General features: G+C 39.2%; 2 protein-coding genes across 5 annotated transcripts in view; one reads left to right on the top strand and one right to left on the bottom strand.

Annotated features, from left to right (window-relative positions):
* The window catches only part of nolc1 (nucleolar and coiled-body phosphoprotein 1), a 7,402-nt gene extending 6,954 nt beyond the window's left edge, over positions 1–448 (top strand). The window contains exon 15 of the mRNA XM_016668555.1: positions 1–448. This exon is cut by the window's left edge and continues 468 nt beyond it. The gene's annotated coding sequence lies outside the window, so the exon portion shown is untranslated.
* A 3,359-nt stretch (positions 449–3,807) lies between these two features.
* Positions 3,808–14,151, bottom strand: part of micu1 (mitochondrial calcium uptake 1) — a 41,585-nt gene continuing 31,241 nt past the window's right edge. For all 4 annotated transcript variants that reach the window (XM_007546251.2, XM_007546252.2, XM_007546253.2 and 1 more), the window contains 5 exons: positions 13,777–13,977; positions 11,448–11,585; positions 8,602–8,710; positions 6,191–6,280; positions 3,808–4,513 (listed from right to left, as the gene is read on the bottom strand). In XM_007546251.2, coding sequence (XP_007546313.1) covers positions 4,353–4,513; positions 6,191–6,280; positions 8,602–8,710; positions 11,448–11,585; positions 13,777–13,977 — 699 coding nt within the window. In that variant the 3' untranslated portion in view covers positions 3,808–4,352. The remainder of the gene's footprint in view (positions 4,514–6,190; positions 6,281–8,601; positions 8,711–11,447; positions 11,586–13,776; positions 13,978–14,151) is intronic.

Below are 14,151 nucleotides of genomic sequence, written 5' to 3'. Positions count from 1 at the left end.
GACAGCCATGTGACCCATCAGGCTCATTTTTTTTCTTTTTTTTTTTTCTTTTTTTTGTAATGGAACTGAGGTATTGTTAAATTTAGACTTTGGAGCAGGGAGTGTTTGGGCTTTCCCCCTCCCTCTTACAATCACAGTAAACATTAAAATTTTATACTGTATTTATAGTAAAATTTTATTCCATGTGGGATTATTAGAGCCACCCATTTCTGCTCCATGCCTTTTCTAATTGAACTTTTGTTTTGATCATGTTTGTTTTGTTCCTGTTTGGTTTGATCCTGTTTGTTTTGATGTGCGGATGCTCATGTTAACCCTCCACATTCATTAGTGATGAGTTATTAGTAAAACTGAGAGCCATATTTTCAGTGTAATGAGCTTCTATGTTGTTGTTTTTTTATTATTCTAACTTTAAATAAAAATCTAACATTAAAATATTTATGTTAAAGGATTCTGACGCTTAAAAAATATTTTTTAGAAACAAAAAACATGTTTTTGTTTGTTTAAAGCAAAAACATCACAGAACTAAATCAAATCTTTAAAATGAGATTTTATTTTTTATTTTTTTTTTCATGTATTAAAATCAAAATTTGATGTTTAGTTTTATTTTTTTTCTTCAGATTTAACAGTTAAAAAATAATGACTTCTGGCTCCATACAGATGTTGGTTGCACTGTCCTGAAGAGTAGCATTACTTCAAAGTAATACATGAGTAAAATAAGTATCCTGCATTAAAACTACTCAACTTTATTTTTCAAAGTTACTCATGAAATGTACATGGTCACTACCAGCCTTTGCACTGAACCTGTCATCTACATGGTAAAGCATGGTGGTGGCAGAATTATGTTGTGTGAATTATTGTCTTTATCAGGAACAGAGAAGATGAATTGGATTAAATAGTTACTTCGCGAAAACCTAATGGTTGCAAAAGACTTGAGATGCAGAGGAGGTTCACCTGCCAGCAGAACAATACCACTAAAACAACAATGGTTTATGAAAGCATGTGTATGGGTAACCCAAAGACCTAGTCAAAGTCCAGACCTATATTTATTTGAAAATCTGTGGGAAATATTTCAGCCTCCAGATGTCTAGTGAAGAGTTGCAGCTGTTACTGCAACAAAATATCTTTATGCAAAGTATAAGTTTCCGTTCCATTTTGAAGTTATGCACCATTTTGTGATATGACAAAATTTAATGAAAAAGTGTGGCTGTGATCTGACAAAATGTGAAACATGTCAAAAAGTATAAATAGTTCTGCAGGGAATATTGCATATGTGTATTATATAGTCTTACACTAAAATAAATCCGAAAGGTTTTCATGGAGAAAGTACAAAATAATTTTAGGTCATCGAACACAAGCATTTGGGTTTGTTCCCATCGGAGCCTCCAGGTGGCAGCAAAGCACTTCTGTGTTTCTGTTTACATGTGGAACGGTTACTGGATGCCATGGAGAAGCTCTGAGTGGGTTTCTGGGTCCAGAAACCAAAAAAATGTCTGGATTCTTTTTCACTAACAAGCCTGTCAACATGTGACGGTACTCCTTTAGCATTTCACTTTAGTAAAACGAATAATTTGACTGGGTCTCCATGACATTTACAGGTGCCATCAGTCAGAATATTAGCACCTTAGCTGCATTTCTTTCAACCTTAAATTAGAATTTAACACTAGATTGCACATTAAGCCAGATATGAAAAGGGTTTAATTCTCATCAGCTTCATCTTCTCATTATATATGTCATTTCTGATGATGGGGCTCTCCTGTCATGAAAACATGGACATCTTGACGGCTCTCCCTCCAGGATGTTTAATTTTGGGTGCAGCTGAGTGTTTTACAGCACCACAGTGGAAAATCCACAATTATGTTGGCAGATCCTGTCACTCATCGCCCACACAAAGCATATAAGTGGGAAAATTTCAGTGTTAAAAGTGAGATCTAGGCAAGTTCAGACAGGAATAGTCGTGACATGTGACGCTTTATCACTTCTCAGTTGTTCTCGGTTATTTAAGAAAATAAGATTTTTATTCATGGAATCAAGCTAGATGACTGGTCAAGAACCTAACTCTGCTTTAATGTGAAAATAAAGCTCTCCTATAACTTTTAGAAACGATTAAGATCATTATCACCATTACATGAAACCAGCATACCATCGTGGGCCTACATGGGTTTGACTAATTCTCCCACATGAGCTTTGGCTGCCAGCAGTACCTCCAGAGTTACTTCGTATTCAATTTCTATGTTCAGGTGACAGTTTTTGAAATGCTCAAGGCTTGGAATGTTGTTTACCAAACCCTTTAATATCTGATCTTTCCTTTGTCTTCATGATGCCATTTGTTCTCTAACAAATCTCTGAGCCCTTCACCAAACTAGATATGCCGACCTTAAATTAAATGCAGCTGGACTCTCGATTAGGTGGAATCTGAAGGTAGGCTCACTGGATGATATTTATGGGTATAATGTTGTTATGTAGTTGTACTGGGAACAAGGAAATGCCAACTTCCCAGCCGGAAAAATCAATTGAAACACCCTATGAAGTCAAAATTCCCAGTGGAAAAAGCCCCCGACCACTTCCCCCAGTTACGACCTTTAAAAGCCGACTTTGCGTTTCAATATGGCCGCTTCTGACGTCAACAGTAGCTGTGGCGGAAATATATTTTACAAGACACATGTAAGAATGCATGTAAAATATTTGTTACATGCTGCGCCAGCAACTCTAAGCAAATTAAAAGTGGTATTTGCTTATGGAAACTTAAAATGATGTAAGAGGTACTACAAACATGGGCGTCGCCATTTTGAAATTCCACTTCTTCACTGTTAATCTCCGACTTCCAAGGTAACTGGAGTGCAGCTCAGGAGTAAAGGGCCGGGGCCTGAATACAAATGGTCTAAAATCTCAATTTTCTTATAAGAAAGTGGTTGTAACAGAACAGTTGTGGTATTTTAATTAATTCAAGAGAAGACCAGGCGGCCTGGTGAGTCACACATTTTCCTAATTGTAAATTAAAAAGCCCTTAGCATTTCAAAAACAGTATTATTAATGTGCACACAGAGAAAAGATAAGGGGGTAATTGATGTGAAGGAACATGATGTAATTACACAAAAGAGCTGGGCTGGCACCGACTCCGAATGCAGCTTCAGTGAGCAGGGAAACTTGACCGACCGTCCTTGCTCAGGGTTTACATGAATGGCTTCTTGAAATTCACTCTTCAGATGTGACTGTGTGCTGCCATTTCTGGGAGTTTTTGCACATCAAACAGTTTCTCTAAAGCGATTTTTGGGAATAAATGTCATGAAGTGAACACAATTTGAAACGAAACATTTTAATTTCAATGTGATTGGGATTCCAGACGTAAACTCCTGGAAGAAAACAGCTGAGGAATAATGATGAGAGGCCCTTGAACCTAATCTCCTGCCTAGCAATCACTCCTGAGCACCACTTCCGCCTGTCAGCGGTAAAACATGTAAGAGAGAGAGCAGAGCAGCTTGTTTCAGGCCAATGGTGCAGTGTGTGTGTGTGTGTGTGTGTGTGTGTGAGGAAGCTGCAGGACAATCTTTTAATGGGCAACAGAGGCCGAGGACTGCCCATCCTTTTCCATTTCAATTAGACAAAACTGCTGACTGTTTCCACACACACATCCATCGCTTTTATGTTTCTGAGTGTATGAGTTGGCAGATGTGATCAAAACACAAAATTTCACATAAACATGTTATAGTACACTCCATTATGCTTGACGAATGACTCCAGGTATCGGTGCCATTAATCCCTCACTGAGCTTTCCCTACAATTCAGACTGAAGAGAAGAACAACTGCGCATTTACATTATGAAAAAAATCTTTAATAGGATTTTCTTTGAAGATTTATCTTTAGAGAAAAAGAAGTATGTTCTTTATTGGACAAACTGGTGAGGAATATTAAGATAGAAGAAGCAGTGGGACTTGATTTGCTTTGTGCAAAACAAACTGAGCGGCCGGTGTCAGTCCTGAACAAACATATGTGGGTAAAAACAAAACTGACTCCCCTTTTACTCTTAATTGCAATCAAATAGGAAAGAAAAACAGTTGCTTTTAGTGTTTTTAAGTCAAATAATTAAAAAGCTTGAATATGGGGGGAAAAAAATAAGCAGAAACTTTGCAATATTCTGAAAAACACAAGTACAATGCAAGGCCTCAGAAAGGCACAAGAGCAGGAGCCGCTCAGGATGTTTCAGTCACGGTGGGTTAATAGCTTGAAGTACAGCAGCATGCAGTAATGACTGATGATCGCCCTCAGAGCTGCAGCTTTACTGAGTTCATGTCGATTCTCCTGAACAAAAGCGTCTTTGTCTCTTGCCACACAAAACGCCTCTGAAATGGTGTCCATTACGTCTTCGGAATGGCGAAGTCCCAGGCGGTGTCCTGGGCGCACTTCCACATGGCGCGCACCAGCCGGGTGAAGCCCATGTCTTTGGGTTTCTCCAACCCACGCATCAGCCGCTGCTTCATGATGGCGATGAACTCTTTGTTGCTAAGCTCCCCGTTCCCTGGAGGTGGGGGAGACAGACAGGGGGAGGGAGGTGATGAAATAATGAAGGAATGGGAAGTAAGAGGAGGGGGAGAGGACTTCCAATTTTCTCAACTCTAGAGGCAATACAACACGGACAATATTCACACCCTTTGAAAAGCACAACATTTTGTCACATTCAAACTGCAACGTGTTCTATTCGGATTTGATCACAAAAGTCATGAATAATTGCAAAATGATGAATGGAAAAATAACATCCAGAAGCCTTATTGTGAAACATGGTGGTAGGAGCATCATACTGAGCGAATGCTGTTCTCCAGCAGAGACCAGATAGCGGGTAGAGGCATGCCCAAAACACGTGTGGCTGACATGGCAACCAAATCGCTCACTCAGGTTGGCCAAACGAGATTTTTAAAACCAATTTTCTTTTCATCAAAATGTTAACAATAAGGAGCTGCTTCACTCCTAAAATTTTGTTGTCACAATGATATTTATCATCAATCACCCTTGGCGACAGAAACTGCCATCAAGCATTTGTGATACCTGACAATGAGTCTTTTCTCTCACAAGGGAGAAATTTTGTCCATCTTTAGAGAAAATTGTTTCAAATATACTGAAGGGTTTCAACTACGATCGGTCTGTTTGAGGTCGTGCTGCTTCATCTCAGTTGGATTTAAGTCCAGACTTAGACTAAGGCCACTTAAAAATCCTAATGTTGGTTTGTTTGTTTTTGTTGGATCATTGTCCAACTGCATCGCCCAAAGGAGTTTAAGCTGAAGGCCGGATGTTCTCTCTCTCTCTTTCTCTCTCTCTCTCTCTTGCTCGCTCTCTCTCTTTTTTTAGAAACTTTATGCATTTCATCAGAATTCACGGTTCCATCAGTTATTTTAAGCGGTCAAAGACCCAAAGAAGCAGAGCAGCTGCAGACCATCACACCTCCACTGTATTTGACTCTTGTTATGATCACCCTTTCTGGGATATTTTTATTCCAGCTGCAGTAACAGGATGCAAATCCTAAACAAAGTTCCACTTTTCTCTGGAGGATATTTTCCAGAGAATGTTGGGAATGAGAGATGGGCCATTGTGATCTTTTGGGTCAGATCTGGATTCTATCTTGGAAGTGTCGTGGAAGCCATTTTGCTTTCTTATGGTTAAACCATGAAAAGTGAACTTGACTGAGGGAAATGAGGCCCTGCAGAGCTGGAGATACGCTTGGAGAAATTTTGTTAGACTGCAACTCCTGGGAAGGTTCATTGCTTTTAAATCTTTTCTCTGTGGATAGAGGCTTCCACTGGAGTCCCATTTCCAGACTGTTGGATGTCAATTACTGTTTTTCTCATCTGTTAATTTCTTCAGACTGATGTATGATGTGTTGCTTTTTGAGATCTTTTGGCCTACTCCATGATATCAAAACGGATATAATTGTTGAATCTACAGGTCCGGTCATAATAAAGGGTGTGGCTAGTGAAATTGAACCAAAATTAATCAGTTAATTCAATTACATTACCACACAGGGTTGATTTGGACAGCTGCTACCTGTTAAAATACGACAACACTGTAATGTGACTAAAATGTGACAAGTTCAAGGGGTGTGAATGCTCCAATGACTTCAGTTTCTTCATATCTACAGGGGCTATATGCTGTGTTTAATTATCTCCAGTGGAGGGATACGATAATGAGACAGTCATGTGCTTACCGTCGCAGTCGAAGAGAGCAAACACGACGTCGCACACGTGATCTGACAGCTCCACCTTGGCAACGGTGCGGGCCACCTGCTTCATGGTAACTGAGAGGGGGAGAGATTTCAGAGTAACAAAGGTCTGAGCGAGCTCACACGGAGAGCATTGTGTACACAAGTCAAACTGCAGTGGATCAATACTAGGCAGGTTCTTCCATTCAGCAGAGAGACAGGAGAGAGGACTCCTCCTCCTGAGAGAGGAGGAGGAGGACTACGAGGAAGAGTGGGGAGTATCGGGAGAAAAGAAAGATGGAGGCTGTGAGGAGACAAAGGTGTTTGGGATTAGAAGCTGATGAGAAACTGGCATGTGGTCCACTGTAAAGGTAGTTTCAATTATGTTGGGATATTATGTTATTGATCAAATAAAGTGGGAAAAAATATGCATAATTTTCAATATATCAATATATGTAGCTCAGAAAGAGAGTTTATACCAATTACACTGTGTGGCCTAGTCAAAGCCTAAAATCAAATGTAGAATGGAGGGATGAATTACAAATTGCAGGTCAAATCTAACTGTTTTGTAGCAAAACTGCGAAGATGAATGGACAAACCTTTTAGTCTATAAGTGTTCAAAGCTTGTAGAGGTAAACTGTAAACAACCCTAAAAGTACTGAGACAGCAGTATTTAGTTTTTAAAAAACAATAAAGACATCATTTTTGTAAATGACATTGTACCTGGAAAAGGAAAGAAATGGCACTAGCTTGTGTTAGTCTGTCACATGAAATTAATATTTCTGCAAGTCAATGTAATTAGTGAAAAAAAATTATGAAAAAGGTCCATCATAATGAAAAAAAAGTCAAAGCAAATGGTGAAAAAAAAAAAAAAAACCTGAGACAAATCCCACCAAGAAGCCCATTAGCGGCCTTCTTTTGTACCTTTCAGAGAGCCATTGTGCAGTTCCTCACTTAACGCCCACATACGAGAGAGAGAGAGCAGGGAAAGGGTGTGAAATTGTTGGATTTGAGAGTGAGATTAGAAAGATGAAAGCAAAAAGGAGGAACGGAAAAAAAAAAAAAAAACAGATATAGAAAAGCAGCAAACGATCCGAGAGCTCCTGTAGGCGGGAAGAGCATGGAGTCGGTTTTGGAGTGGACAGCAGAGGAGAGAAGATAAGTTGCAGACTCATGCCTGGCAGCAGGCTGATGGTTTCAGACAGACGTTGGTGAGTTAATGTGAGTCCGAACTGTGGCACCTCAGGGCCGACTCCTCACCGCGTTAACGCAGCTGCTGCTGCTTCATCAGTGAATAGATGTGCAGACAGGAAACATAAGGAGGTTTATTCATTGTCTCCTGACAATAAACATAGGAGACAATGAATCATCAAACGGTTTCCATATTAGAAAGCGGCAGATTCTCAGGCGCTGATGTCAAACTGTTCTTATTAGCATGTAATAATAAAAAAAGTTAAGAAATTCAAATAACCTAATCAGTGATGAGTAATTCAGCCTTCACACTGATTAGAAACTCTGCTAAAGATGAAGAAAAAGCTTTCAGCGTCCAACGTTTGGGAAATAGCGGTTTAATAAAATCGCTGGTGCTATAAATATTTGCACCCTAACGTCAGCAGGACAGCACTTCTCCTTGAAGATTTCCCAAGGTGGAGCAAACAGAGAGAGGGATGATTCCTCTCCGATCCTTTCTGCTGCTCTCCTCTCTTCAGCTCGCCACGGGTTTTACAGGATTTATGTCTGAGGACTGAGAAAGGTTAGCTTTGTGTCCGGTGAACCAACTATGTAAATATGGACATATGTTTTGGATCATTATCCAGCGGAAAGAGCAACTGATGACCCATTCCTGGTTTTCTGGCAGATGTCACAGGTTTTAATGTTTTCTCATCGGGGTTCATGATGCGGTGCATTTTAAAAAGGTTTCCAGGTAAAGGAAACTGAGTAGTGAACCCAAGAGGAACGTGTATGATTAATAGTGATGTATCTGAAAACCTGACGTGGGTGTAACCACTGCATTTTGGGGTGGTCTCGTCCTCTCTGTTGTTCCTGTACTGCTACTCATTTCAAAGCTGCTTTGTCATGGCTTCTTCTCTTAATACTGTTACTGCAAAATAAAGGCTTCAATTAAAAAATACTTTATGTATCCCAAAGAGAAATTAAATGTTGTTGTAACTCGTATCATCCAAGTATCTTCAGAGTCGTCGTGGAAGGTGACGCTGTGGGCAGGAAGGACCTCCCCTAGCAGTCACAGCTACCGTCTTAAAGAGAGGAGTGGTAGATAAACAGATGGATGGAGAAACGAATGACAGAGAGCTGAGTGAAGGGTGGGAACGAAGCCAAGCTGAAAGTAGATTTGGTTTGCAGGGTTCTAACATCTCAGAGGGTAAAAGTGATAACAGTTAAAGCGAGAGAGGGCGTACCTTTATCTATTGAAGCTCCAGCCATGTGGTAGAAACTAAGTGCTGTGTCCACATCGTTCACGTTCTTTAGAAAGGTAAAGAAATTCTCCACTTCCTCAAAAGTGATTCCCTGTGTAGAAAAAAAAAAGAAGAAGAAAAAAATAGGAAAGGAAAAAGTTTAGTCTAGCTAAAAAGGAAGAAAACCTGCCGCAAACTGTCACAATGAGATCTGCAACCATAACCGAGAGCAGGTCTGCAGTGTGACACAAATGACAAGAGGAAGCGGGCAGAAGCTTTCGACACACATGGATGATCAGCGCGCGACGAACGGACAGGAGAACAGACGGTGTTAAACACACACGCATACAAACACAAACCCTTCAGAATCACCACCAGACAGCTGCTGCTCCGGAGTTCATTTGCAAAGAAAAGCGAGCAGCTGCTTTTCGGCAACACATTTCTGGTTTCTTTATTTTATATTTACTTCATGGGTTAGTGGAAATCTGAACGCCAAACAGCAGGATGAGAGAGGCTAAGTGATGGAAGTGCAGAAACGGGGAGTGATGCTGTGTGATGTTTAACTCCTTAGAGGAAGACAAAGCAAGGATGCATCTTTAGCATGAGTTGCAGGGCCGCTCTGCTTATGCTGCTTTTTCTCTGATAATTGCTGCACTTCTCCATCAAATATGCCTCATCATGCCTCCCATATCTTCACTAAACTGACTGATGGGCTCATTACACTAAAGAGGAGCTATTACGAAACCACAGCCTGAAGATAAACTGGATATACTTTGGCTGCCTTTGTAACTCTAGTCTGGTATCTCTACGGGGATGCTCACAGTGGAATCTATTTTTCAGCTTTATAGAATAAGCCCACATCACAATGCTGCCACCATCATGTCTCACTGTGCTTATTTTGGTGATACACAGTGTTCGTTTCATGGTTCACAGTTCAACTTGGACCTTTAACATAAGTAATTCTCCAGTAAGGAGGCCGATCTCTTAAGCCCAGTAATATTGATAATGCAGGTGATTGCTCTGTTTAAGATCCTTTTTCTAAGATAATGGCTGAATTTCTCCATCAGGTTATGCCTCATCATGCCCTGTATAACTTCACTGAACTGACTGAGGGGCTCATTGCACTCAGTATGAACTAGTATGAAACCAGAAATAGACATGAAAGAGAAGAAAGAGGGCATCCATTGTGGTTGGCTTTACGTCCTAAAAGGGCTGCAAGTAATTATTTTAGTAACTGACGATCAATCGGATTAAACAATTTACACATTCTACAAATTTTTCTTTTAACCACTTAAGATTTTTTTAATACTGTATCAGAAATACATTAAAATATACACATAAACAATTCAATTAATTTTTAAAACAAGGAAATAAATATTTTGTTGCCTAAAATGCTCAAATTGCCTTTTTAAATCTGTATACTCCAGTTAATTAAATGATTACAAAATTAGTTGACGATCATTTCAGTGATCAATTCATCAGGATTAATCTAATTACTCGTTTCAGCCCTACATCCCAGCTGTATTTTCGTTGTCATGTTGTGGTTTCAGATGTTTGTTTGGATTCAGTAACGAAATATTCCAGCAGAAACTCCCAAGGTTTTGGCTCAGAACCTTAAAAAACCATTTGAAATGGTGACGCAAAGTTCAACAGCCACTCCCTAAAGGGTTTCAGCAGCTTTTTCTCTGTTTTGGATGTTTTCTTTGAAATAAAAGGCTTTTATCTTGCAGTTTTTGTTCAGACAAACTAAAAATACAGAACGTTGCTTTGTTTTTGTTCCTTTTTCTAAGATAATTTCTGTACTTCTCCATCAGACATGCCTCATCCTGCCTCTCTCTGGCATGTGGTTTTCAATATTTCACTGTGATGTTTGCCAGCTTTAGTTTCTAGTAGCTCCTGTGTCACTTTCAGGATGTAAAACGCACGGACACAATTTCACCGGGTTGACTGATGAGCTCATTAGACTACAGAGGAGCTATTATGAAAGCAAATACAAAACAGAAAACACATATTTGTTTTAATTTTCATCTGTTCTTTCCTGCTTTTAGTGCTTGAAGCAATATATCTGGGAGCAGTGGAAGAAAGTTGGCGCCGGTGAAGAAAAGTTACAGCCTCCTTTCTGGAGCATCAACTTAAATTAAAGTAAAAGAAAGCAACTGAAAGAGAAATATTAAAGAAGCCGAACAAAGTCTGAAATGGTTGGAGTCTGTGGAGACTGAGATCCCGGAGAAGCTCAAAGATGGATGAAATGTTAGCTTTTTCTACGCAACGACAGCTCTTTCTTTGATCAAAGCTAAACAGTGTTGACCAGGTGGATGATGACTGGAATAGAAAGTGTTATCATTTCTTATCGATGCCTTACTTTTTACCTTGCCGTTCACAAACACAGCTGACCAGAAGATTCTAAACGTTTCTATCAGGTTTGTCAAATATTGTTAAATCCAGGAGAGTTCAGGTGAGACATTTGCAGACATGCATCGTCAATTTTGGTTGACGACGCTTCTGAACTGGGTGAAAAAGCCAAGAAGAAACTTGAGTTTGAATTTATAGTTGGTTTTCTCTAATGCCTGGCCCACAATAATACACACAGCCTCAGATTTAGTTTTTTGTCTCGACTGTTGTTTTTTCTGTGAACTAATTTGTCTTGAAGGTATTCATTCTGAAGCAGGGACTTGTTTTTTATAACTATGGCGATGTGAAGCTAGCCTTAATGTGGATGGTGACGTTGATGTTGTGTGGCAGTTTTCAGTTCGTGGATTTGGATTTGGTGAAATTATGAGATTCGTGCACAATAAAGTACAATAAACCTGATTGTCTCTGACTGCAAATAAACAAAAACACGGCTCCACCTGTGCATCCTTAAACATCTTCTTCAAGCCCTTCTGCATCTGCTTGAGTTTCCGTGACTGGACGCCGCTGTACGCCAGCAGCATCCCTCCAAACTGCCTCTCCGTGATCCTGCCGTCCACCGGGTCATTCCTCTCAAACTGTGAAGACAAACAGATAGGAAGTGAGCGTTCCCCAGAGGGACTGACAGATTACTATGAGCAGGATGGCGTGGGGGGAGGACGGGGAACAGTAAATACTGGAGTCAGGCTTCAAGTTGAATCTTGTTTAGAGACATTAAAGTTGAATGTGCTTTATGCTATCCATGTTTCACTGGATTACTTAACAGTGTTTATTTGGGGGAGCCGGGCGAGATTTGATGCTGTTTGACAGCTTAAATGCTCTTTTTCATGTTTCCCTCTGGATGTGATGACCTCTGGAAATTTGCTGCACTTCTGGTATTATTAAGCTGCTGTTGTTCATGTAGCCAGAAAAGGTTCCTTATAGTAAAAGAGACCAGGAACCTGGTCACTATTAAAAGGATCCTGATAGCCTAGCTATAGATACAATGTTGTCCTCCTGTAATTTTAGTTTATTTAGTGAAACAGCTCAGAAATTGTCAGTACTTTAGGAATGCAAATAATGATTGTTTTATCAATTATTAATCAAACAAGCTGGCACATTCTACTGATTTTTCATTTACCCTCTTAAGCTTTTTTTTAAATACAATATTAGAAATACATTAAAAATGCAAAAAAAAAATAATAATAATTCAGTTAATAGTCTTCCCAGTGAATATTTTTATGTGACCTGTATTTATACAAGTTGTCTCATTGACAAGAGAGACCTGTTTTGATCAAAAATGACAGCACCAAACCAAGAAATTAAGAAATTTGATTCAATTAAATCTGATAAAATATGAGCTTAAAAATAGCAAGTTTCATAAGAAGATTTCCCCTTTTGCCTGAAAAGAAATATGCACCAGGTGAAGCTAAAACTATCATTATTTCAATAATTGATTCATCTTGATTAATCCCGCTGATCGTTTCAGCACTATTTGTGATATAGCACTACTATATAGTGTACAGAAAATGTCACATCGTTGGTTTTCCTCTTCCTCGTCTCTTATTATTACTTTAACGTTTTGGGAAACCACCAACCAACAGAAAACCTGACATGGACTGAAAGCTTTTGAACACTGAAGCCAGCCAATTAATTGAATCCCCAAACAAAACCAGTCTACCAGGGTTGAGAAAACTATGTCTGAATCTATTGGAAACACGTCAGTCTCGGGTTTGTAATTTCACTCGCTGTTTGTTCATCAGTCTGGGCGCTCGAAATGTTGACAGCATGCATGCATGGCCAGCACTGATTGCCTGTTATTGCTACAACTATAGTGCTGCCACGAAAATGCACTGGTTTTCTTTGGTGCTGCTTAAACATTAAAACTTTGTTGAACCCAAAGGTTCTGATGCAGTGCAGGTTCAAAATTTGAATATTAAAACATTTTACATAATTTCTAGACATGTTTTTGATTGTAAAAAACACATTACAGATTTTAAAGTGACAGAACGATCACACATTTTTTTGAAAACGAAACCATTTTAAAAAAGCACCAGTTTCAGCCTCATCACCCAGATATGTAAAAACTGAACCAGACGATAAAATTCCTTGGGGGATTGTTGTAATTTTCCTCTGGAAATTATGCACATTTTTTTACACATTTTTTTCAAAAAAATATGAACATGTCATAAAAGAAAATGTAACTTTCCTCTTTTCACCTACAGTTTTATATTTTTCTTAAAAAAACATAAAAATAAGAATAAAAGGTTGGCTCTTTATATGATCTAAATTTTCAATAGTAGTTATCTTTATTCAAAATATCAGGTAACATTTGTGGCTCTAAGCAGGTTTTACTTAGCTGGACTGAAGGCAAAAATGTGTATATATATTTTTTGCAGACCCTTGATCGAGTTTCCAGCTTGGGATTAATAAGGTGCTAAAAAATCCATCTTCATATCTACAGCTGACAATTAAAGGTTTTAGTCAAAACTTATTGGTGTTTGAAACTTTAATTTCTAGTTCTTGTTGGGACGCAGATGAGCAAATGTTTAAAAAATTGCACTATATCAGCTGAATGTGTAAACTTTTCAGAGAAACTGTAAGATACCCAACAGGCACAAAAACATTTGGTGAGTAAATCTTACTCTGTGCTCAATAGAAATATCACAGTTATACATCACTGTCAGCGTCTACAAGGAGCCGGTGTGCAGTTACTGATAAAAAAAGATAAACCTGGAGCAAATTTTATTGATACATCAAAGCTATGGCTTTAATTTCCTTTTTTGTTACCTCTAGTTTGAGCACATCGTGTTGCAGTTTCCTCTGAAACTCCAGGAAGCTGCCAATAGTGAGTTTCCCCTTCAGGTCCTCTCCAAAGAAATAAGTGGTGAGGGCAGAGCTGCAGCCGGCCGTCTTCAGAGTGTTTCCTGTGGTGGAGCGGTCGCGGTGCCGCATGCCCATGCTGGTCTGGGATCGAATGATGCTCTGGACCTGAACACGAAAGATGTCACATGACACAAGGCTGCAGACGCGCTGAGGAATCAGTTGGGGGGTAGGAGTTGGTGGATTTTTGTTTTAAATCCTTTAGTGATAAGAATCTATACTGTTTAAAAAAACAGAAGCAGACAACACTGTAAAAATATCTTGCAGAAATCTGGATACAGA

This window comes from Poecilia formosa, unplaced genomic scaffold (genome assembly GCF_000485575.1).
Source record: "Poecilia formosa unplaced genomic scaffold, Poecilia_formosa-5.1.2 Scaffold15, whole genome shotgun sequence".
NCBI classification, from domain to species: Eukaryota; Metazoa; Chordata; class Actinopteri; order Cyprinodontiformes; family Poeciliidae; genus Poecilia; species Poecilia formosa.
Note: the sequence above shows the minus strand (reverse complement) of the source record. Positions and strands in the feature narration are given on the sequence as shown.